This window comes from Alosa sapidissima, chromosome 7 (assembly GCF_018492685.1).
Source record: "Alosa sapidissima isolate fAloSap1 chromosome 7, fAloSap1.pri, whole genome shotgun sequence".
Taxonomy (NCBI): Eukaryota; Metazoa; Chordata; class Actinopteri; order Clupeiformes; family Clupeidae; genus Alosa; species Alosa sapidissima.
The window spans coordinates 28,678,387-28,704,633 of NC_055963.1; the positions used below are offsets into that span (position 1 = coordinate 28,678,387).

Sequence of the window (26,247 nt, forward strand, 5' to 3'; positions counted from 1 at the left end):
GATTGCCACATTTCTCAGCAACATAAAAAATGTACAGGAGTGTACCGCAGTATGTGAAGTTAGCCTCAGAACAGCGGATTAACCTGTCTGTAGCAGATAACTGTCTGTTTCACAGTGATAATCCTCCCATAATAATCCCCCTAATGTTCTTGAGTCAACCTAAGGGTGTTTCAGCCCTACCTCAGCCAATAACTGAAGAGGAGTGCATTTTAAATTATTGGACCCATTTTGAAAAATGTGCCTTGTAAACCAGTTGGAAATAATTATTTAGGTCAAAATTAATTTCCATTGTCCATAGGCCTACCACAGACTATAGCAGGCTACAAAAGGCCAAATTAATTAAACTAAAGAAAAAATGAGACTATATAAAATTGTATTTTATAAGTAAATTAATAGCATACCACATCAATAACTTTGCTAAGGAATGAAGTTGGGCTTTATGATCAAGAAAAGGCTAGGCCTATAGCCTACGCTGAGCTCTATCCATGCACATTTTGTAGGCCTACTGCCCCCTTGCGTTGGACGTGAACTGTTTAACTTGTCCTTTACAAATTTTAGTAGCAAATGATTAGGCTTCGATAGAGTTTCAACTGGATGCCTTTACACTCAGTAATGAAAAAATAACGGTCCTTTATACGTATCCGTGCTAATTGCAATGAACTGGTTCAGCACTGTGCGGGGGGAACTATTCGAAAGTGGAACTATCGAATACATTCTGGTTTACCCGTACCGGGGAAGAAAGAATGACGAGATGTGTTTCTCGAATTTCCTCCGTGTTGTCGTCGCATGCATAGACATAATATACATAGACGCCGCATTGGCTGCTGGAAACGAGAAATGCGGCCGCCATCTTGGACCGGTCATACTCCTCGTTGCGTTGCAGCAGAAGACACAAGATGCCAGTACTGTGCAGCATGTTCCTGCTCAAATCGACGAACCATCGCAAACAGGGCTCGGGGGATTTACTTTTCTCAAGTAAGATTTAACATTACCGTACTAATGGTTGTATTTTGTGAATAGAATATTACCAGAGAGTTGAGAAGGAGCAAGGATCTTTGATATTACTGTATGAGAATCGTAGTCAACTAGCTAGGCTGTTTACTCGGTGTTCACCTGGCTATGAACTGAGACTTAATAAGTCATATTCCATAACACTGACTTAGATTACAACTGACACAAAAAGGCTATTGTAGAAATAAATCATACTAGATTTGGCTGGCGAATTTTACACAAGTGGCACAGACTGTAGCCTATATTATTGGGCAATCGCTAGCTGCTACTTGTAGCCTAAGCGTGTTGGTAGCTTCACTATTTTCTGAATAAAGTAACTTTTCAATAGCTTAACTTCTTTATTTATCAAGTGGCTTAGCCACACAAGCTACACTTTTCTTGTCATGTGTAATTGGCACAATTTAAAGTAGCTTCCTATGTAGAGAACTAGCCTACTGCTGTGTTTGTGTTAATAATACATTTGACTGGGTGGTAGTATTGTGTAGTGTTTTATTCATAGCAGAGTAACTGATAGTTTAGCTCACTACAATGTCTAAGTAGCTTGCCCAACACTGTATTATTCACATGTTATTTACCCTAACAAGAATAAGATGCCTCTCAAATTCCTTTATTCATTTTATTCATTTATTTATTTTATATCTCCCCAGAACAACTGCCTTGCTCAAGGAGACTGTGAATGAACTGAATAGTCTCCTCACATCCCTGGAACTGAGGAAGGTGCAGCTCTTCATTGCAGTATTGGAGGGCATCTGCTACACTGTGACTGAATATTTGATTTATGAGCTCCACCTTCATCACCTGCATTCACCACTCTGTGTCCCATTTCCCCATCGTCTGGTTGACTCGGTCCTCTTTTAGGGAGTTTACCCAGTTTCACTATGTACTGCTATCTTATTTGCCCACCTGCTGTCTGAAGCACTTTTTTCTTAGCCAAAGTGTACCCAAGCAATTTTAGCAAGGTGGGAACATATAAAATTACATGCACCAGTTATCGAAATCATAGAACCAACTGCATGACAGTAACCTCTGTCTCACTGAGCCTGTGAAGACACTCCCCGATTCTTTACTGATTGCAATGAACGGGGCTGATCTTAGCAGTTTCTAAAATGTTTCTTAATTCTTATTTATTTAATCTCTTCATTGGGGCTGAAAGCTTTCTGTGAACTGTAAATAACAGATGCTGTTGATGAACCCATTGACACTGTACAAGTGACAAGTCACCTTTTTGTCTTGAATTGATTAAGTTACACTTACTATGCCAAACCAATGTCTGTTTTTTAAGGATCAGAAACAAACCTACAAACTTGCACTTTACAATATTTATGGAACTTGTCTAACAAATGCTGTTGATATTGAACCCAGTTACTCCATTTCCTTTACTTATGCCACACCAATGTCTGTTCATCAAACTTTATTTTTGATGGCACTGAACTGAAAATGTTAATGGATTTTTTCTGTCAATTTAACCCATTAAAACTTGTATCAAACCAGTTTCTGTCTATGCTGTCAAACATGGATTAGTTATGTTCCCAGTGTTTATATTGGATGTCATCACTTTATAATATATCATATATGAGAATATTCTATTACTATTAAGCCCACTATGAATATTAAAATACACACAACCATGTTTCCTGTATACAGCTTTTCTACTGGAAGGTTTACAACTTATTCTGTCAATTTACCCAAGTTTGTCACTAAACCACATAGGCCTACTTGGAATACCCCTCAGATGTCTGAATGGCACTGATCTCACTTAAATGTTTATAGAACCTTTCTGTGAATAATGCTGTTGATGGAACTTTTCTGTCAACTGTGAACTATATTTAACTCATTAAACTTGTATCAAACTAGTTTTGTCTATGCTGTCAAACATGGATTATGTCCCCAGTTTTGATATCGGATGTCAGGTCACTTTATATCATATATCAGAATATTCTATTACTGTTAAACCCACTATGAATATTAAAATACGCTAAATCATGTGTCCTATATCATAGCTACATGTATGACCTTTGCAGCAAAAAAACCGAGTGAGAATCTGTTCGGTATTCAGTGAGATATGATTAATTAAGTGCGCTGACAGCTCATCTCACAGGCCAAACAGATTACACTGAGTGGAGTGGATGACCGGTCCAAGATGGCGGCTCCAAATCTGGTCAGCGCTAGTAAGGAGTAGCGGTCGATGCGGCGTCTATGTATATTATGTCTATGGTCGCATGTGTTTAGCAGCGTACAAGATGGAGTCCGTAAACAAAGCTGGACATCTTATGAGTCTTGCAGCTTTACAACAATATGATCCATATATAAACAAACTTCTCGACTTAACTGGGCAGGTAGCACTGTACACATTCAACTCTAAAGCAAACGAATGGGTAAGATTTTCATAAATTCCGGAAGGTGTAACGGTATTCATCCCAGACTAATGCCGAAGAGTGTTGGCTATTGCTAGCTATTTAACGTTAGCAATTATAGATAATCAGAAAACAAGCTAAGTTTTACAAGTGTTATGGTGCCAATGTTGTGTTTTTAAAAGTGATTTTGATACGTTGGAGAACATGTTTATAACCCCAAGTAACATTAACGGTTAGACTTCACGTTAGCCAGCTTGTTATTGTTTAATAGTAACGAGACGTAAATCAAGGCATGAGTTCCTGATAGGGTGAAAATATATTGAAAATATAACTTAGTTGTATCAAGTCAAACTGAAAACTTGCAAGTCGACGTGTCACACGAAACAATCACCATGAACCTAATGTTATTGTAGAGAGCGTAAGTTGCAATTAACAAGCTGCATCACTGTTTCCCCTTAGGAAAAAACCGACATTGAAGGCACCTTGTTCGTCTATTCAAGGTAAAGTAACGTTACAATAATCCATTCCAATATGGGTTGCTTTTATGCCATTATGTTGCTGTTCATGATACACGTGTTGCCAGTACTACTTTACTCTTCTGAACATGTATCCTATCTCTTTGTTCCCAGATCAGCATCTCCTCATCATGGGTTCACTATCATGAATCGTTTGAGCACAGAGAACCTGGTGGAACCCATAAATAAAGACTTGGAATTCCAGTTACAGGACCCTTTCCTCCTCTACAGAAATGCCAATTGTAAGTCAGTCACTACAAAGTCTGAATATACATGTATATCTTGTATGTCATACTACAGGTTATTTAGACATTATGTCGTTTATGAAAATGAATACCATCATGAAAATATTCAGTTGGGTTTGTGGAGAATATTGACAAACTGTGATTTAAAATTATGTACTTGGCCCAGCAGAGGGAGACAATGGTTCACATGCATAATACCTGTTTTTATCAAATACCGTTTTAGAACCTAATTTTACCACTTTAGTTAATGTAGATTTTGTGTTTTTGGTCTGTTTAAATTCCCTCACTCTCCATCTCAAGCTGGTGTGTAGTGATTGATCTGGCGTATAATACACATTGGTAGCAGTTAGTGAGTTTCCCCCTTCACTGTAAAGTGCTTTAGATGCCTTGAGAAAGCAAGTTGTTGTTTACTGTGCATGGCCAGCATTGAGGAGAACAAGAACTTAGTGTGAAGGCTCCATTTCTGGGGTCTGATCTGTAGTGTTTTTTTCAGATGTGTCTTTCTGTATCAATGCACCGTCCATCACCTGAGCGTCCGTATATGTGAACACTCACAGAGCTATAAAACCCCCTTTTCCTGATAATAACATAAACATAATCTGAGTGACTCAAGGAATGAAGTCGCTCTTCGGCTCATTAAAGGAGCCATTCCCCCATATGCAGGCCATGCATGGTTCTGCACTCTAACTCACCCTAGTTCTCTTGGATAGTTGACGTTTATTGGAATGTGTAATGAATGGTTATGTTCTTGCTCCAGCATTTTTCATTCTTTGTCTTGTACAGATCTGAAATACTTTACCTCATACATGAATAACAGTGAATGGCTAAAAATAGAAAACATAATAAGCATTCTTTAAACTGGTGTAACTCTGGCTTGGACCGATGAGGAGCACACATGTCCTTGCAGCATAACTTGAATAAAAACCAAGTGCTCAGAAACTTAAAGCAACACAGGGCTGTAATAATGAAAGGAAAATTCTGTTGGGTGAGTTTGGAAAGTAATTTAGTCCATCTGTCTTTTGCCATTGCCTTCTGACTTATTTGATTACCTTGTTTTAAGGTCCGCAATGAACCAGAACAGTCAGTTTTAAGTTCCTTAGTGTCCTGAAATACAACACATGTTAGCATGCATGAAAGAAGACTTGCCTCTGTGTGCACTTCGGAAGTAGCGTCTTATGGTCCTCCGGAACATGACTTTTCCTCTGTGACGAAGTTTGCTGAAGTTGTGAGAATGGCGAGACATTTTCAGCAGGAACATGTCTGTTGCAAGCTTCAGTCCTCTCAGCGGTATGACAGGGGGACCACTTGCCTCCTCATCCGTTTTAGGAGGGCGCCATGTTGGGCATCATGCTGTTTTTTCCCCCAGCTCAGGGTAGTCTGAGAGGTTCCGTTATATTGTCACCATCCTGTCAGCAAACTGGTTTACCCAATGTCCAGTTATGAGACAAATATTTCGGTTGACTCCTGGAAACAACTGCTTTCCAATCAGCATGGGTTCGATTTCAGTCAGACTCTTTGCTGGAAGAATAAAGAATGTCCCCTGAGTGTGAAGCTGCAGTAGCCTCCTCCCACCTCGAGTTTGACCACAGAAATCGAGAGAAGTTGGAACAGGCAGACAGCCTTGAGGTTGTGATGAAGGTTTTATTTAGATTTGCCTGTGCCAAGAAGGCCTGCATTAGAGACTTAGACATCCAATTGCCATTCAGGAATGTGCTCTTGAGAAGTTAAGAGTGTGACTGTGGGTGAGAATAAATGCAGACTGGTTAGTCTTAGAGGTTATATGCTCCTTATTTCCCAGCCTGTATTCCTTTGGATATTCTCGATTTGGATATTCAACGATTATAACATAATCACTGCCAAGCACCCAACCTCTTGGGATTAGCTGGAAATGCGCTGGAGTGCCATTGGTAATGACAAACATCACTTGTTCTTTTTTCTGTGAGCAGGGTCATAAATGTTCTATGTGCTTTACATTACAATGAAGTGTTACATAGTAAAGTCTAATTTTCTCCCCCTCTCTCCTGTCTTTTCTCCTCTTCCTCCCTTCCCTTTTGCTCTCTTTTCCTCCTCCTTTCTGGACAGTGGGAATATACAGTATCTGGTTCTATGATAAGACTGACTGCCAGCGCATAGCCCAGCTGATGGTGAGGTAAGGGCTAATCCCCCTGGTCTGTGGCCTTTGGTGGTAACAACATTTTCCTCGTCATTTAATAGCAGAGAGACCTTGCGATGTGAGAAGCAGCAGCACAGGTGTAATAAATGCTGAGGATCCTTAGTGGCCATTAGACTGCCCTCGTGGTGTCATGGTGTTGCAGAGCAGCCTGTTGGTCATTTGAAAAATAGGCAGTGTAGCCAGGCAACCTGACCATTATACTGACATGAGGCAATTGATAACTAAGCAGAAGACAGTAGCTCTGGGCATTTTATCTAAAATGTCCAACTCTATTGGTCAGAGTTATATGGTTTGACAAACTCACTTGTAGGACAAACCTGTTTCCCCACACATTTGCACCCAGAAGTACCACTTAGTCCAATTTACAAGGAAGATATTACCACACTTTGATCTGGAATGGCCTCTTAACTGTATGACTGTTTTGGAAATAGTTAAGGACAGACTCTTAACTTATCTCAGTAGATTTTCAGTCTGTTGTTTAGTTGTTAAAGTGAGCTACTATTCCAACCCTATGTGAAGTAGCCTAAAGTAACCACTTTCACTAACATTCCATTTAAGAGAAATGCCTGGTATGACCGTAAGCTGTCTTTAGTGGCCAGATGGCCCAAATATTTACTTCTCAAACATTCTCATTGACTTTGGCTCCTGGCAGGACTATAGACTGAACAATGCTGCCCTCTGGTGTTTAGAGTCTTTATTTTAGTCATGGAAGATCAAAAGGCTAAAGTTTTTACACAGTTTTTTCTGTCTGTGTTACTGAAGCTGCCATGTTTATGTGTGTTTGTGCAAATCTGATGTTTAAGGATAGTGAAGGAGGAAGCTTTGCGGGCGCAGCAGTCCTCTCCTGATCAAGCAGTTGCTGGGCGCACCAATGGGTGTGTGGAAACACGTCCCATTGACATCCTGGAGCTCCTCAGCAAAGCCAAAGAGGAGTACCACAGGGTAAGACCAGCACTCGGTCAGGGCCGCAGACGCAAAGAAACAGCACTCCAACAGCCATGTAAGGTTGATTATATCCAGTGTGTAGTTGGGTCATTGTACTAAGGCTTATGAGAAGATGAATTGCAAGAATGTGCCTTTGATGCTGACGTTGTTTTCAGTATGAAGAAGAAGAAGTTATGTGTTGTTTGGAAGGAGTTATGATTTGTTGTTTGGAAGGAGTTATGATTTATTTATGCAACTAGGAACAGCACCTACTAATCCAGCCGAATGGAGTAGCCAAGTTTACATATCAGTGTATGTGCTAACCACATAAATGTTGGTAGGCTCAGTAACAGAATTTAGTTATGGCTGGCAGAATATGTTGGTTTATGTTTCTTACATTTTCAAGTGGGATATACTTGTTAATGTAGGCTGTCATATTTCAGTTGAGAAGACGTTCTATGGAAGAAGTGGTCAGATATTGGAAGATATTCCCATATTCCCATTATATACCCATATCACTGTGTCTACTTTCAACACGAACTGAGCACGAATCCATAACGAAAGTAGAGCCATTGGAGAAGTAGAGGTGTGAATGAGTTTGCCTTTAACAGCCTAAGCCTGTGCCTGTGATTGTTTGCCTAAGTGTGATTGAAGCCTTGTGCTCTAATCCAGATAATGCACAGCCTTTGGGCAACAGCTATAGGCTGCATAGGTAAATAGTGACTGGTGACTAGCAATTAGCTGTACCAAGCACACGCTTATGGACTTTTAGACCACCAATTCTTTACCATTATGCCCTGGCATAAGCTTTTGTGCCTCTGATTATCCCATGCACAGAGTCTTACGATTCAGACATTTTAGGCATACAGTGATGGCCAAAAGTATTGGCACCCATGCTAAAGTTGAAAGCTGAAAAGAGGAATATAAAATCATCTTTTGGAAATTGATCTTAATGCCTTAAGTGAAAAATGAGGAAATATCTAACCTTTAAGGACACCAATTTTCTTAGTGAATGAATAATGTATCATAAATAAATAAATGTTCTTCCTTAAAATACAGGCGTCATAAGTATTCCCACCCCTATGTTAAATTCCCATAGAGACAGGCAGATTTTTATTTGCTCAGTGAGCATCAAACCAGCTAATAGGCTAACTGAAATAACACCCATGCCAATCTCTAGGTATGGTGAAGGGTATGTGATGATGTGGGGCTATTTTAATTCCAAAGGCCAAGGTAACTTTATCAGGATGCACAGTATTCTGGATCCATGAAATAACTGGCCTTTAAAAATAAAAATCTGCCTGTCTCTATGGGAATTTAACATAGGGGTGGGAATACTTATGACCCCTGTATTTTAAGGAAGAACATTTATTTATTTATGATACATTATTCATTCACTAAGAAAATTGGTGTCCTTAAAGGTTAGATATTTCCTCATTTGTCACTTAAGGCATTAAGATCAATTTCCAAAAGATGATTTTATATTCCTCTTTTCAGTCAACTTTAGCATGGGTGCCAATACTTTTGGCCATCACTGTATAGCACCAGTCTCATATGCAGGAGGGATTACTGTGTGTTTTAATCTGGGATTACTCCAGTCAGGAACACCACCACCACAGGGAGAGCATGTCCCTTATCTCAGCTCTATGCATGTCCTGTATGGCCCTGCCTCTCTCTGAAAGGTGATTGAATGATCAGTACAAATCTCTCAACACTCCGTAAAGGCAGTCTGCCAACTGATTGTTCTAAAGAGGACACACACTAATTAATTGTGTGGTTGTTTCATTGCTTACTTTAACTATCATATTATCTTTCATATTATACATATCAGTATATAATAGCCCTATATAATTTGTATATATGAGCGTTTTTGTGTCTTGAATAGCGCTATACAAATTAAATGTATTATTATTAATTATTATGATTATTATTATTATTATTATTGTTAAGTACGTATGTGTGTTTGTTTCCTTCAGAGCCAGTCAGGTGACTCTGAGCCCTGTGGGGTTACAGATGCAGGGCAGAAGCAGGATGCAGCAAAGAACCCTGCAGAGTCCACAGAGCGCAGGGCCAACTCGGCACCACAGGACAAGGTACCAGTGGAACAGGAACTACTTATAACTCATCTGCAGTATGCATCTTCTGGAGTTCTCAAGCCCCACTTCTAGGCCTTTTTGGGGAATCATTTATGTTGCAAGATTTCAGAGTAAATCACCACTTTGCACCCAAGTTATCCAAGGGAGGCTAAAAAGTAACTTGACCATTCTGGAAAAAGCTGTCAAGGCAGGCCTTATTCCAGCTGTTTTTTATTTGTATTTTTATAAGACTGCCTTCAAATTGTCTCAAGTATGAGCCCTATGAAAATATCTACATCCCCTAGAGGGCACAGTGGTGTATCAGCTGCCATTTAGAAAGACGTTGTAGACGTTGAGAGTCGTTGTAGTTTCTATGATGGTAATAGCACAGTTGTGTATGCATTGTTTTTGAGCTTACCTGTTTGCTCAAAATGTTTGTTACCTGTCCCCAGACCCCACACACAGTTGTGAAGCAGATAACGGTAGAGGAGTTGTTTGGCAGCTCCCTACCCAAAGACCCAGCACCCACCTGTCCTCCGGGCCCCAGCGCTGTTGACGCCTCCCAGCCGTCCGAGGGCTTCGTGCCTGGACGCACCTATGGCGCGCCGGCCCCTCCCCTGGAGCCTCTGCTCACCCCCCGTCTTGCTGCGCCTGACCCCGGGGGGAGTGACCGGCCGCTTTTCCCCGGCCTTGTCCCCCTCCTCCAGCCCGCCAGCCCTCGGGAGCCCCAACAGACGTCCGTATCCCCTCGGCTGGTGCCGCCACCGGGGCCTGAGCCGCTGGTTAACCTGGGTCCTCCGCCACCTGTCTCGCACGGCCCACCTGGACCCCCGGCCCCGCCACCGGCCTACATGACCCCCTCCAAACCCGACGGCCACCAGCTCTCCATGCCCCCCCTCGCCCCCAGCTTTCTCACCAACTCACTGGTCACTCCTCAGAGCTTCAGAGAGGCCGTCCCCAAGCCAACAGCCTTTGGCGGAGTGCCTACCGTACCTGTTCAGGTGAGTGTGGCCTTACTTGAATTTCCCCTTGGGGATCAATAAAGTATCTATCTATCTTACCCAGATTCATTCTAGACATTGACTACGTTGGGGCTGCACGATTTGGGGAAAATATCTAATTGCGATTTTTCTGACAGATATTGCTATTGCGATTTGCTATATGATTTCTGAATGTAAATTAATTGATTCAGTTTAATAATCCAAATGTCTCTTTAGTTTGTGCCACCCCTGATTGGTGAGCACACCTGGTGCACAAGAAGCATAGCACCCCCGACCGACTATGAAGCTCACCAATCAGAATTTCTGTGCCCCTCACACACGCACACCCACCAACCATAAGTGGCATAGTCAAGGAGGATGAAATAAATATAAAAGTCAGAAATGTGACAAAATTAACTGTGTATGATTATTGGTAGCTTTTGCTACAGATTATTGCGTTGGTTCATATTGTGATAATTGTGCAGCCATAGACTACGTTTCCATGCACACAATATTCCGATTAAGGACCATATTCTGGTCATGGCAATATTCAGAATAAGATGTTACAATGTGTAGCAGAAATGGAATATTCCTGTTTACTTTAAAGCAGTGGTGTGCAGTAGAAGTAGTATCTGATGATGTCTCAACGGTCTCTGTCCCTGACTGTCAAAATAGGTGAATTTGGCCAGATTAAAGGCGCTATTCACCCAGTGGCCAGAACGAGGCAAGTGTACCCTGTAGCCATCACACTTCAATCCAGCAGATGGTGGTAATGCACTCCAGTTGCAAACTGCCAAAAAAACTCACTGAAGGTTACTCTGACAGCAGTAGGGGTTAGGTCATTGAGAGACCTCAGACCCATTAGACCAGCCTCAGACGAGTCCAGGAAGTGACGTCAATTCTGGAAATAAGTACATAATTTACTTTACTCTTTATGGAGAATACAGTGCGAAAAAACGTGTTTTCTTTTACAGTTCATGGAAAAAATAGTCACATTAGGTAGAAGCTTTTTATTATTATTCGTAATTCACATGTATTTATTAAATAATCGGTCAGCTGGGAGTCAGCTGGGAGGAGCTCGTGACTCACGCATAGGGACTCACGGCAGATATGTTGGTTTATGGCTATCGTTTAGATGTCCTTCCTATTCATTAACATGAACATGATGACTGACTAAATAAATGACTATGATGTTTAATAAACCATTGTAGGCATACACGTTATCATTATATCACATCAATTAAGTGTTTTCTGTAGACTAGGCTACTGTGTGACATGCTTTACACTAGGCTACAGCATAAAAATCAACAATAGGCTATCAACACGTTTGCAGTATCACTGTTGCAGAAATCACATACAAGAAGGCATCCTCTTGATTGTTTTTACATTTTTGCATATTCCAACATAAGGAAGCAGCATGAGGAAACTTGCTGTTTTTCTGCCTTATTTTCTAACTACTTTTACGAGTCTGCAGTATCACTGAGTACAGCTGTACAGCTATTACAAGAGGGTCTGGCGTCCATTTGTTATGATGCACTTCCTGCGACGCGGTCATTCGTCTCTAAATGACTTAACTCCCTCTCTCTGACAGGTCAGTGAACCCTTCTTTTTCTGTGAGCTTTTTTTTTTTTTTGGCAGTTTGCAAACGCAGTGCATTACCACCATCTGCTGGACTGAAGTGTGATGGCAAGTGTACCCTGTAGCCTCGTTATGGCCGCCGGGTCACCATTTGCATTTTAGCCATATGGTCCCACCCTCCTTAGTTACTGCTGCTATGCCTGGCAAGCTTTCGCACCCTGCACGTCTATTATATAGGGGGAGAACCGGGACTTGAACCGGTAAATGTCATTTACAAAGACATCGTACCACACTGAAAGCTAATATTTTGTCACTAACAGCAACCTACGTCTGTCCTCTGTCAAGTACAGTTGCATTTTCAGCTCTGAACAAAACCGTTCATGAGTTATTTAAAGGAGAATTCCGGTGTGATATTGACCTAAAGTGTATCGAAACATGATACCGAGTGTGAACGTATGTCTCATAGCCCATCTCGGCTTGTCCCCTGCACTCCAAAATCTGGCGCTAGTTAGCCGATGCTACCAACAACTTTTTCAGTAGTGGTGCTTCGGCATCGGGCTAGCCATGCAAATAAATCACTGTTTTACACCCATTTAGGAGGCTCAATGTATCTCCACACTTCATTGGTAGACTTCCTAGGGCCCTGACATTTAAAACGAGACATTGAGAACTTTGAAAAAGCACTGGTAGTTTACTTACAAGACGATTTATACAGACAGTATCTTCACGAAGTTTAACGTTTGCAGCCATCTTGAATTTAGTCACGATAAGTCGAGCAATGAGTAAGAATGAACAGGTATGATAAGGGATCAGATTCCAAAAATAATTCAGTGGAAATGCATGGATTCCAGTTTCTTCCAGTAGCAGCAACTGGAATCCATGCATTTCCACTGAATTATTTTTGGAATCTGATCCCTTATCATACCTGTTCATTCTTACTCGTTGCTCGACTTATCGTGACTAAATTCAAGATGGCTGCAAACGCTAAACTTCGTGAAAATACTGTCTGTATAAATCGTCTTGTAAGTAAACTACCAGTGCTTTTTCAAAGTTCTCAATGTCTCGTTTTAAATGTCAGGGCCCTCGGAAGTCTACCAATGAAGTGTGGAGATACATTGAGCCTCGTAAATGGGTGTAAAACAGTGATTTATTTGCATGGCTAGCCCGATGCCGAAGCACCACTACTGAAAAAGTTGTTGGTAGCATCGGCTAACTAGCGCCAGATTTTGGAGTGCAGGGGACAAGCCGAGATGGGCTATGAGACATACGTTCACACTCGGTATCATGTTTCGATACACTTTAGGTCAATATCACACCGGAATTCTCCTTTAAGCAGAAGTTGAATGTGCTTTTTGTTTCATTCATCCCTCCTGGTCAGGACAAATGAAGCAGCCATGGGGGAAGAAAGAAACATACAGTTTACGCTATGTACCTCCCACAACTTCAGTATTTGACAACATATCATGAATGGTACTTCAATTATTTTAAATGGTGCACCAGATGCCTAGTTGGTCTTCTGTCATTCTGAATCCTGCCACCAAATTTTTGTTTTTCTCCACAGTCAAACAAAGAAGTAGACGTGTTTGCACAATCTCAGAGTTTGGTGAAAAACATTCCCGTAAGTATTTTAGTTCTGTACCGTCATATTGAATGTTCGGCTCTTTGGTGTGACTCTTCCTCCTTCTTAACCCAAAGTGACCCAATCTTGACTCAGGAGGTCTGTAGTCGCATCTGTAGTCCAGTGTAATCACTGGAATGCTATCACTGCTGTATAAATAAAACTATCAACCATGTCCGTTGTTATAAACACCATTTCTTAAGCAAACATATTATTTCTAAGTATTATTGTTTATCAGATTTAGACTTTATTGTCCCCATAGGGAAACTGTTTGGGTCATTGCCGGTCATTGCCCTGACATGTATCATATCACAATATTAGCGTTATACATTCCCACAAGGAAATAGGCAAAATAAAAAGAGAGACTTCGACAACAACATTCCTATCCCAAAAACATAGCATCGATCCACAGTACGATGATGAATGACAGGTCTTCACTGATAAATCATTTTATGAGTACATGACGATAAACTTGAATTTGAAGTTGAAAGCTATTTGATTTGATTTACAATGAAATGTTACATTTTGTTTAAATATTGACAATGAATGGCTTTGGTTGTTGTTGGTGGCGTTATTACATCCCTTACAATGCACAATTATTCCCTCGCGATTGAGAGCTCCTGTAAGTGATTGTGCATGGGCATTTCAAAACATTGTGACGTGAAATGCTACAAACACCTGATAAAGTTACCTTGGCCTTTGGAATTAAAATAGCCCCACATCATCACATACCCATCACCATACCTAGAGATTAGCATGGGTGTTATTTCAGTTAGCCTATTAGCTGGTTTGATTTGCATTGAGCTCAATGAGCATCAAACCAGCTAATAGGCTAACTGAAATAACACCCATGCCAATCTCTAGGTATGGTGAAGGGTATGTGATGATGTGGGGCTATTTTAATTCCAAAGGCCAAGGTAACTTTATCAGGATGCACAGTATTCTGGATCCATGAAATAACTGGCCTTTAAAAATAAAAATCTGCCTGTCTCTATGGGAATTTAACATAGGGGTGGGAATACTTATGACCCCTGTATTTTAAGGAAGAACATTTATTTATTTATGATACATTATTCATTCACTAAGAAAATTGGTGTCCTTAAAGGTTAGATATTTCCTCATTTTTCACTTAAGGCATTAAGATCAATTTCCAAAAGATGATTTTATATTCCTCTTTTCAGTCAACTTTAGCATGGGTGCCAATACTTTTGGCCATCATTGTACAGTAGGTGCTACTTTTAGGGCTAAAATGCTTTGTGAATTACAGTCAAAATAATTAGGAGTCCTAAAGTTACGAGTGACACACCCATTATTTTTAGGAGTTTCTTCTAAATTTGCCAGTTAGGAGCTACTTTTAGCCTTAAGATTCTTTGTGAATACGGCCCCAGGGGTTTATTTAAGGAACTAATCCCATATGTGTTGTCTCCCCCAGCTGCTCTCAATGAAGGCAGGCCTGGTAGTCCCAGGAGCTGAGCCCTCCTTCCTCCTCTCACCAAGTGCATTCCAGCATTCCGTATCCAAGACTACAGAGACGCCCAGAGCCCAGGCCCAGCCGCCATCCCCCCCGGCCAGTCGAGGAGGTGGGACCGGAGATCACCAACACCAAGCATCGGCTGTGCTCAGCAAACACCAGCTCCAAGACACACTTGTCCACCTCATCAAGGTATACATTGAACCCAAACACATGCAATGGCACAATCAATTGGTGCCTTGATTGTACAGTTCATTTTGTGTGTGTTGAAACAGTCGACAGTGACTATGTTTGTGGGTGTAATGTACGTAATCCGTGGTATCAGTGTTATCAGTCAGTATACATCCGAGCTTCATCAAAGTACAGAATCTATATAACAAAAGAACAGTAGCCAATCTATGTGTGTTATCTATGTGTGTTATCTATGTGCAGAGTTAGCAGTGCAGGACCTGCTGACAGTAAAACCACTATGCTAATGTTTTCCCTTTGTCTGTGTCTCGGCAGAATGACCCTCGTTTTCTCAGCGCAATCCACGAGGCCTACGTCCAGGGTCTCGCCAAAGACTTCAACAACATGAAGCTCTAACCACACCAAGGCCCTGGACTGAAGCGGGCAGGCAGGGAAGGAGGGAGGAAGGGAGCAAGGGAGGGAGAGGGCACCCCTCTGTTGCTGAAGGGACAGCTGCTTCATCCAGCCCAGGCCGAGCCGAGGCCTCGTCACGCTGGTTTAGCGGGGTCAGACGAGGGAGCGCGCGTGCGTGTGGCTAGCTGGCACTGAATCTGGGTCACTGACTGGTCACTCCCAAACGCGCGCTCACACACACACACACACACACACACACACACACACACACACACACAAACACCTCTCCGCTTCACAACATATACACTACGGGGACATAGCCCGCGTCACAAGGACCGGGACTGGGGTTGCCAGGGCAACATCAGTGATGGTCTCACCCCTGAGGGCATGCCAGTTTAGTCGCCAACTTCATCGTGAGAGCAAAGCGTTTGAATCGCAGTTTCAATGGCTGTTTCAAGTGTGTCCTGCAAAGAGCAGTTTTTGTGTTGCAATGCCACTGCATTTCTCCCCGGTTCTTTCTGTGTCTCTTTTCCCATGTTTTCTTAGTCTGTCTTATCCCCTTACTCCATTCCTTTTTTCTGGCATCAGGTTCCCTCTGGCCTTCTGTATAAAGTCCCTTTTTTGCACTCTGCTGACAGCGTTTCCCCAACTGTGAGGGAACTTGTGCAATATAAAGTAATGATTTGTGGGGTATCTGTAGTCCCTGTACAAAAGGCTAGGATGTTGTTTCTGTAGAGATATATTTTTGTTTTTGTTAAAGGTTAGGATTTAGGGCATGAGTGATTTTGGTTTTAAGTCTCCTGGCTGTAGACTTTGCAGTAATGAATACTGCATCTCACAACTAACCGCAATCTGTGCACTAGACCAGCAGAACTAAGGGAGGATTGTTTACAAATGCCTGAATTGATTTAAAAAAAAGTTTTTAATTGATTTGAAAGGGAATTTGGTTCCTTTGGTGAGTGAATGACTGGTACCATCTCCCATATGAATTCATTTTTTATGGTAACTTGGATTAAAACATTTTCTTAATATTAAATATGCCGCAAATAGGAATGCACAGCTGCAATAAGGTAGGCGTGCAAACCATGAGGTTGATCCTTTTAGGTCAGCAAATTCTACAAAGGGAAGTCATTGAAAGCACTGGCCACCACAATAATTTAGGGGAATCAGTCAAGCACTTGATCTGCCAAAACGACACTGAAACTGAATGGCTATTAATTATTAATCTGCCTTATGTTCAGCTCATTGATTTTTGTGATATAAATATAATAAGTTTTGATCATCCCAATGAAAAAAGAACTTGCATCATCCTTTTGCCTTTAAGTGCCGTGTTAGTGTGCAATATAGCATTTGGCCATAGGAGATTTCATGACAAATATTCTATTCAATTCTATCCAGCAGTCAAGCTAGCAATTATTCAAAGAATGGGAGGAAAGGGAGATCTTTTTGATATTCAAAGTGGTTGTACACTTGTGTATACATGTGCTTGTGCCATATGTTAACATTTTTTATTATGCCGTAATGATCATTTTGAGCTTATGCTTATGATTGTTGACCAAATTGGTTTGAAAAACAGAAAGACAAAGTTGTCGAATTGATCCCTTTCTATATACTGGTCAAGCAAGGCAAGTATTTACTCCTCCCTAAAGCAATGCTTTCCCCTCTGAAAAGATCTTAAGTTGACCCAATGGCCAATGTGGCTTTTGTGTTTATTAGTGGTTTATCTCAATTGAATGTGAGCAACATTTTCTCAGATGGCTGTCTTTAAGTGCTGAGCAGCTAATGTGTTTGGTGTGCCATGTAACCGGCGGTAGCGGTAAAAGACGATTGTATTTGGTTGACATATATATTCATTCTATACTATATGACTGCCCTGAAAAGCACAGTAGACATAGGCTACAATACATATTCAACAGTGGAATGATCTATATGTTTCTTCCTCTTTTACAAAACTTGAATGTCATTCAAACGTAAATACTGTAAAATGGCTTTATGTGTTTACAAAAATGATTACTCCAGTGAAGTGCTTTTTTGAGGGCTGTGTTATTTGGCAGATAAAAGTGTAAGACATGTAAACTTGCCAGCCGTAGTACTCCCCTTGTTTGGCAAAAGCAATTTCTTCCTCTAAAGAACTTAAGAAAACTATTCCAATTATTCCAATAAAAAGTTCTTGAAAGCATATTGTTCATTCATACCCCCACCCCCCAATGTGTTAACCTATGTAAAATTTGTGTTTTGGCATGCAATTTCAGTGTCTTAAAACCACAGACTCAGTCAGTGTCTGTGAAATCTGGATCTTAATTTGTGTCGATGCTTAGAAATGAAGGCCGCCAAGGGCCAGATAGTATTGATTTGCAGATGTATATCTCTCAAAAATGTATTGAATGTGAAGTAATGGAGCACCATTCTGAAGGTAACTGATGTGGGTGATCTGATACAGTCCATGTGTGCTTTTACAGGTCAATTTGAAGAGATTACCACACCACACGTGGCCACTAGATGGCAATAACAGCTTAACACCACATTTGGACATCACTGCTTGATGCATACTGAAATTAAATGGTCTATGTGTAGTTGGAAGCCTTTTCTTTTCCTGGTTGTTGATGGTAAATAGTCTTGGTTGTTGATTGGCTGCTGTGGGAAATCTATATAATCTATATAGTACGAGGTCTTAACAACCCTCCTGTGTTAATCTGAAATTACCTTCTTTACAATTCTTTGTTCTATAAGGCTTGTAGTGTTACCACAATCCTATAGAATCTCATTTTTAATTTAACTATAGGCCTATTCCATTATGGTTATGGATACGCTTTTGTCCAAAGCCACATACAAATACAAAACAATATAATACTTAAATTTAACAGGGAACAAATGAAAATGTTGGTCAGACTATAATAAGGAGAATAGCAATAATAACAATGTCAATTCAATTGACATTGAATGACAATGAAATAAACAATGAAAATGAGGGAAAAAGGTACTGAATTATTTAATAATCTTCAATTGTGCCAACAAACATTTCTCTTTTAATAGTTGGTCAAGTTTGTGTGAATTTCCAGTCTGCATCCCTACAAAGACATCACACTCACTGCATACTTTAAACACATCTTCACTTGAGACACAGCAATATTAACAATTGTGTGTGGGGGAAAGACTGACAGTAGGTTTTGAACAGTAGATTGTACTGGGTACCGGTATGTAATTACTGGGCAATGCTATAAATACATGTGAGCTGTAAACGGCCTTGTAATGTGCTGAATGATAATTGTTCATATCTAAAAAAGACAAATCTATCCAATCTATCTGCATATTTCATATCAGCCCGAGACTTTCTGGTTAGCCATTTAGATAACCCCCTAGCCTGCGACCCAGTGACTAATCCTTCTACCGGAGACACTCACTGCGAGCTTAAAGGTGCATGACTACGCGCCCTGAGGAATCGCACGTAACCCAGCATTAGAGCAGAGAAGCTCTAGGACATGGTCCAATCCATTGATGCTTGTTTGAGGCGGTGTTAGTGGAAGCAAAGTCTGTGGTGCTTGGACTGGGAGAACTCCGCCCCTGTGTCGTCTATCATGCCTGGGACGTTACTGTACTTTGTGCATTGACACACAAAGCGCACACATAACACACACGCACTCTGCAGTGGTTGTTCTTGTGTGCTGTTCTGCCAGGCTTTTGCAGAGCGTTAGCCAGCCATCCCCATTGCAAACACGCCCCTGTCGCCCTCTTTTTCTCCTTTGCAGGATTTAGTCACTTTACTGAGTGACAGGTCTCTCACCCGAGCTTTCGGTGATCTTTTGTAGCTTTTTCACTTGAGGTGCTCATTTTGACAGGACTTCTTCATGGAGGATTACCATAAACCCGACCAGCAGACTCTGCAGGCGCTGCGCAACATTGCCAATCGCCTCCGAATCAACTCTATAAGAGCTACAACCGCAGCTGGCAGTGGGTAAGGGAAATGCGCGCATTATGACCAAATGTCAGATCGACTTCCCTAACTGTTATTTCGTTTATCAATAACTTATTTTATGCATAATGTTACACTTTACGGACAAGGGGAGGATAGTGTTTAATTACGTCGTTAAACGGTCTTTTGTTAAACAAATAAATTGTACACAGTGTTCTTAATGGCATTAATGTGGTGTAATTAATTAATCAGTTTGGACGTTCTTGTCATTGTTGTTGCTTTATGATACAAGCTCGCAACGGGTTGGTTAGAGCAGGTGCACCATGTTCCGTTTGTTTTCAGCACGCAATGTTTCCTGCAGTGATGCCTCTTTGCCTATGCCACTTTGGACATAGTTGAAAATAGGAGCTATCGTCCGTTTGTTGGCCGGTTTTAGTTTCTGCAATGGAACAGTCCGCCGCAACAAGATCTAAAAGGGACCGCGCTCCTATCTCTTTCTACACAGCGCCTGCGTCGATTGTCCCGTTTAAGGTTGTCAATCCTCTGCACGTTGCTCACCGATTGGTGCTAGACTCGTTTACCAAATTCTGCCAAATACTAGTATACAACTGAGTTATGCTATTTAAACTGTGAGTTTTGATGTTTTGTAAACTAAGACTAACTTTTCCCACCATGCGCAGCGAACGAACACGGGGCTGATTATTTTATTTTATTCTCATCACTCTTTGAACACTGTAGTTATTTTTGTCAGTATTTTAATTATTGTATTAGTCCTTTTATTCATGGTGTTATACTTGTCTATTTATTTATCTAGACCTCTTGTTTGTCCTCATATCACCTATAAAAACATAAGAAGAGTTATCTTAATTCCTTTGCAGGTTGAAGGTTGATTTAGACATTTGTGGTATGAATAAGCTTATGCATGCATTCTGTCTCAGAGCACGCGTTTCTGTGTGCGTGTTTGCTCGATTCGCCGTTTTTAAACAATAAAAACACTGGATGTGTCAAGATAAACAATTCACCGATATTTACAGAATAAGTGCTTGTTCTTTTTTACCCGTACTACCATAGTTCATCCAACTATCCTATCCGTAGGCCTACTAGTACTGACAAATATTGGATGTCACGCCTCTAAGCAATACAGGTTTGCAGTGCGCCTGGATTACGTAGTGTTGAGGGGTATCTTCTAGAGAAACGAATTAACCCACTAATAGGCTATTGCATTTAACTCAGTTTTTCCATTACAAGTTGCCAGTTATGAGATCTCAGCATGTTGATAACTAACATTAACATAAAAGTATACATTTCAAGATTTGATTGGTTTGACAGGTGTGTCTGTGTGTGTGTGTGTGTGTGTGTGCGTGCACACTCGCCTCGTTGGCTCTTTGAACTTGTGCCAACTTCATCTCTGCACTGCATGCGTGTAGCACATGAGATTATTACATGTGTAACTTCTGGCGTTCCTTTTTTTTGCCAGACACCCGACATCATGTTGCAGTGTGGCCGAGATCATGTCGGTGCTGTTTTTCCACACCATGAAGTACCGCCCTGAAGACCCCAGGAACCCCAACAATGACCGCTTCATCATGTCCAAGGTAAGACTGAGGACGTCTGCACACTATCTGAGGAAAGAAGGGTGAGACAGTACTATTCTGTTACCAGCCTAACATTCACCCAATCGCTGTCCTATCAAAGCCAGGCTTTATTACTCATTCCTGTAGTCCTCCATCCCACAGGAGGCACTGTTATGGTACTGTATATTTATGGTACATTGTGAATATTTGTGGTATATTAACAATGTACCAGGGATGCAGTCACTTCTAGCAGAAGATGCACCATCACTGAATGATGGCAGGCCATATGGAGATATTGTAGATGTAAATTTGTGTAAAGCAATGGTGTATGAATCACTAGGTTGGGATAAGTGGGTTGTTTGTGTGTGCCTATATTTGTGCTCGCTGGATATACTATATAATGTTGGTGTTACAAGAGTCTAAGTGTTTTATTTACCTGTGTATGTGTGTGTACACTTACATGTGTTGACTCATCTCTGTGTCCATTCTTGCTGCATCTAAGGGACACGCAGCTCCCATCCTGTATGCAGTGTGGGCCGAGGCTGGCTACCTGAAGGAGAGCGAGCTGCTGAACCTCCGCAAGATTGACTCCATCCTGGAGGGTCACCCAGTGCCGGTAAGATCACATGGGGCTTACACTGACATCTCTTGACCTGCACGCTTACCCCAGTTACACCCTTCACCCTGGCAGTTAAAATAGCCCGTGAGAGTTTGGCTGTCTTACCGGTAAACTCCTTTGAGCGTAAATCCCTACGTTACCCATAGCTCTGCTTGCTCCCAGTCTAGCAATCTAGCCTCTTACTGGGATTATAAGGTGGACCTTAGCTCCCTGTGTGTGTGTGTGTGTGTGTGTGTGTGTGTGTGTGTGTGTACAAATATACACATTTTTTAACTGGACAGTCTATTGCACACTGAAGCATGTTTCTGGCGGCATACTGTGTGCATATTGTGTGCAGATACAGTACATACATTTCCACATCATACATAATGACATGTACTCGTTTATTCAGCAAGGCCTACTATACGCACACACACACACACATACACACACACAAAGACATGCTTTGTGCAGTGACAGAGTAAAGCAGTTCTTAGCTTCTTTGTGCTGGTGATGTAAAGCCATGCTCTGTGCACACGCACTCGAGCCAGCAGGACCACACTGAGTGTGTTATTCTCTCAGTTGTCTTGCATTTATTCTCTGCCTTACATAATTATTCTTTTATCATGCACTTCCACATAGACCAGGCCTCTCTCACACAGTTCACTTGTATGTACTGTATGAAAGGCCTGTGTTCTGAGTTCACTTTTGAGCTATTCATTGTGTTATGTATATTTTCGCCATAGTTGATTTAAAAAAAAAAAAATCACAAAAAGATATGTACTGTGTTCAACTGCATGTGCATTTCTATCACAAATCCATTTGGTTCATTTGTTCCCACTTTCCAGTATGTTCACTTAAAGTAGGTATCCTTTTGCCTTTGCCTGGCAGCACTGCACATGTGCAGTTTATCCAGTGCAGTTATTACGCTCTCACACTCATTACTGTGCACAGTATCAAATGAGGGGCAAGCTGCTGACATCAGGGAATTCTGATCTGTTTGTTTTTTATTGTTTGTTTGTCTTTTTCTCTCTCTCTCTTTCTCTCTTTGTTTCCATGTCTGCTTGTCTGTCTGTCTGTCTCACTGTGTGTGTGTATGTGTGTGCGTGTGTGTGCGTGCACGTGTGTGCGTGTGCGTCCATGACTATACCTGTCTGTCTGTCTCTCTGTGTCAGTGTTAATTTGTGTGTGTGTGTCCGCGCATGTGCGTGTGTGTGTGCGTGCGTGCGTGTGTGTGTGTGTGTGTGTGTGTGTGTGTGTGTGTGGTAAACGCTGATGTTGTTTGTGATTGTGTGTGTTTGCAGAAGCAGCAGTTTGTGGATGTGGCCACTGGTTCTCTGGGTCAGGGCCTGGGTGCTGCCTGTGGGATGGCCTACACTGCGAAATACTTTGACAAGTCCAGGTGTGACTCACAAACACACAAACACACACATACAGACAGACAGACACATAGACAGAGACACAGAGACAAAAAATATAAATCAAATAAAAGCAGTATGTGTGCCCACCCACATCTAGTTGGATCAACTGAACTGGTGTATTTATCTTGACACTGGACAACACGCACTACTGTGAGAATTTGAAGGTGTGCAGTATCATAGAGGTGTACATACAATCGTATCATTGCCTTAAAGGACAAAATAAGTGTAATGTCCACTCTGATATACTGTGTTGCTTTGTTAGTTATTTTGTTTTTGATGGTAAATAGGCTTGGTTGTTGATTGGCCGCTGTGTGAAATCCCCTACCTATAGCACTAGGAATTTAACATCTGTCCTGTGTTTATTCTAAATGTATTGTATTTAATACAGACACACACACACGCACGCGCACACACACACGCGCACGCGCGCACACACACACACACACACACACACACACACACACACACACACACACACACACAGGGAAACCAACCAAATTGCGGGGCAATTTCATTCTGTTTCAGTTTAGTATTGGTAGACACACTAAATGTACACAATGTTGAGGAAGATCCAGACAGAATACACACACATGCAAACAAGAACTCACACACATGCAAACACACATGCACATAACAACTCACACACATGAACTCACACACATGAACTCACACACATGCGCACATGAACTCACACACATGAAGTCACACACATGCGCACATGAACCCACTCACATGCAGACACACATGCACATATGAACTCATGTATAGACACACATGTACACACAAACTCACACACACACACACAGACATGAGGCCGGTCATTGTGTTCAATGAAAATGTTAAGTCTACCTGACATTTGACATTTCTGTTTGCCTTTGAGGACAAATACTGCTTGACAGCACTTGGTGATCTTGTAGAGGGAATACCAGGAAAAAGGCATATTGCACTAAGAACCAAAAACCCTGGACCTCACTGATACTCGCATCCACACACAATTGCACTCCCACACACACACACACACACACACACACACACACACACACACACACACACACACACACACACACACATACACACACACAAACACACAAACACACACACACACACAGTCACACAAATTGTTTTGGAGCGTGCCCATGTATCTAGAATAGTCTCAATAGACAATAGAACAGAGCCTGGTGGAATTCCGCACCGGTTTCCATTATCAACACACTCCTACCTACTTGTGTACCAGGCATGAATTTTTTTTTTTTTGGGGGGGGGGTTTATTGCTGAACTTTGTCCCGTGTGAATTTCTGCACTTTCTGTATTTTGCGCTGTTTTCCGCTCCTGAATTTATGTATGATGCTTTGGCTGCTCTTGCAGCATTTTGTGTTCAGCCAATTCTTCTGCTCTAATAAGCAGAGAGAGATATGTGAGAGCCCCTTCCTCTCTCCCCTCTTCCTTCCCTCTCTCTCTCTCTCCATTCCTCACTCCTTCCCTTCATCACTCTCTCATTCCCCTACAAGCCCCCCACACTTTCACACTTCTGCTGTCTCTTCTGATAGGCTTTTGTCACCTCTTATGTCTTTGCACCCTTTGTTGCCCCTCTTCCATCACTTCGCTGCTCTTCCACCATGTTCTATCTCTCTTCCTCATTTTTCTCTCTGCAACCCTTTCTTTGCATTGCTTAGGAGTCTCTCATTGCCAGTGGCTGGGTACAGATAGACTTAGCTGAGATTCTGGAGAATCTTAACTGGAGTGTAATGTAGTAGTGTGCATGTCCGTAGCGTGGCTAGCATGCTCACGCATCACTGCATTGCATTCCTACACATCTGTAACACTGCAACATGTCTGTCGTACCACGCCCCAAAGCTACTGTAGGATCGAGGAAAAAATGGATGCTCGTGAAATATGTGTTCCAGCTTGAGACCAAAATCCACTAGGCACTGAGTGTCTCTCATCATGAATCATGAAAGCACACCGCACCTTCACGTAATTAATTTTAAACCCACATTTAAGGATTACGGTGCTGGTGTCAAGCTGTCAGATCTGAATGGTCAGAAAAGATTACCAGTTCCCCGCAGGCTGCATCTATTTAGCTAATGTTTGTCTTACGCTAGCTAGTTGTGTTTTTTGGCAGTAATTCACACTTCATGTGTCTCAAGGCTGTTAGGTGCAACAGTGAGATTTATGTGTGCTCATTACATTACATGGCATTTCACTGAAGTGTCTTCTTGTCACCTCAGGTGTCTGAGAAAAAGAACATAGTATGCCTGAACAGAATGCCAACTAATCACTCAAAAGTGCTTGACAAACCAGTACGATGAAGTAGGGATAGGTCAGTGTCCTCCCAGCTACTGTGGGAGACTGCGCCGCTATCTGACATGTAGTCATCCCCCTCTCCATCTCCTCCTCTCTGCTCTCTCTCCTCAGCAAGTGCACTATCCCCATCCCCATCACACACACACACACACACACACACACACACACACACACACACCATGCTAATCCTGAAGAATGTGCTGAGTTTATGTTGTTTTAAGATCAGAACATCTACCATGACCTTATGGCCTGTTTTCACACACTTTAGCCATGTCATATATGAATAAAACACATTCATGGAAGAAAATAACTAGGAAATCTAATAAATACATGAAAACATTTTTTACAATTATCAGGTAGGGTTGGTTAATTAGTATAACAGGATGGAATAATAGGTTTGGATTGGCATTATCATCAGAAAGTTATAACTGGTTTCAATTTCTAAGGTTCAGAGTATCAACATTATGCCATTGCACAGCGATCCTATGTCACTTTTAAGTGCATAATTGAAATAATTCAAGCGTTTTGTGATTTACAGTAACTCACATCGCAGGGGTTATTTGCACAATAAGTGAGTATGAAAGGGTGTGTAAGTCAGTTGGTGGGTGTATGGACTTGAATGAATGTGTGTGTGTGTGAGAGACGAAGAGTGTGTGTGTGTGTGTGTGGTGTGTGTGTGTTTGGTTGTGGGTGTGGGTGTTGGTGTGGGTGTACAACTCTATGACGTGTCTCCTCAGGCCATAGTGATCGGTTATGAAGATGTTAATCTGGAGTGGGACCAGGTGTCTTTAGACTTACAAATCTCGGATCGCTCTCCCTGGAATGCTATTCTTCCTGGGGCTGAGCTGGAATGCATGCAATAATGCGCCATGTCTCTGCCAATCTTTGCACTTTAAAACAAACGTGCCTATTTG

The 26,247-nt window shown here is 41.6% G+C and overlaps 2 protein-coding genes across 2 annotated transcripts in view; both read left to right on the forward strand.

Annotated features, from left to right (window-relative positions):
* The first annotated feature begins 691 nt into the window (after positions 1 to 691).
* Positions 692 to 17,705, forward strand: dcp1a (decapping mRNA 1A). Its single transcript, XM_042097002.1, has 11 exons — positions 692 to 781; positions 3,226 to 3,386; positions 3,825 to 3,865; positions 3,995 to 4,122; positions 6,208 to 6,274; positions 7,102 to 7,240; positions 9,199 to 9,315; positions 9,750 to 10,298; positions 13,417 to 13,473; positions 14,906 to 15,136; positions 15,449 to 17,705. Exons 2-11 carry the CDS (start codon positions 3,231 to 3,233, stop codon positions 15,527 to 15,529), a joined length of 1,566 nt encoding a protein of 521 aa, XP_041952936.1. The 5' UTR covers positions 692 to 781; positions 3,226 to 3,230; the 3' UTR covers positions 15,530 to 17,705.
* A 1,283-nt stretch (positions 17,706 to 18,988) lies between these two features.
* Positions 18,989 to 26,247, forward strand: part of LOC121712777 (transketolase-like) — a 20,791-nt gene continuing 13,532 nt past the window's right edge. The window contains exons 1-4 of the mRNA XM_042096771.1: positions 18,989 to 19,478; positions 20,914 to 21,031; positions 21,513 to 21,626; positions 22,913 to 23,010. Coding sequence (XP_041952705.1) covers positions 19,372 to 19,478; positions 20,914 to 21,031; positions 21,513 to 21,626; positions 22,913 to 23,010 — 437 coding nt within the window. The 5' untranslated portion in view covers positions 18,989 to 19,371. The remainder of the gene's footprint in view (positions 19,479 to 20,913; positions 21,032 to 21,512; positions 21,627 to 22,912; positions 23,011 to 26,247) is intronic.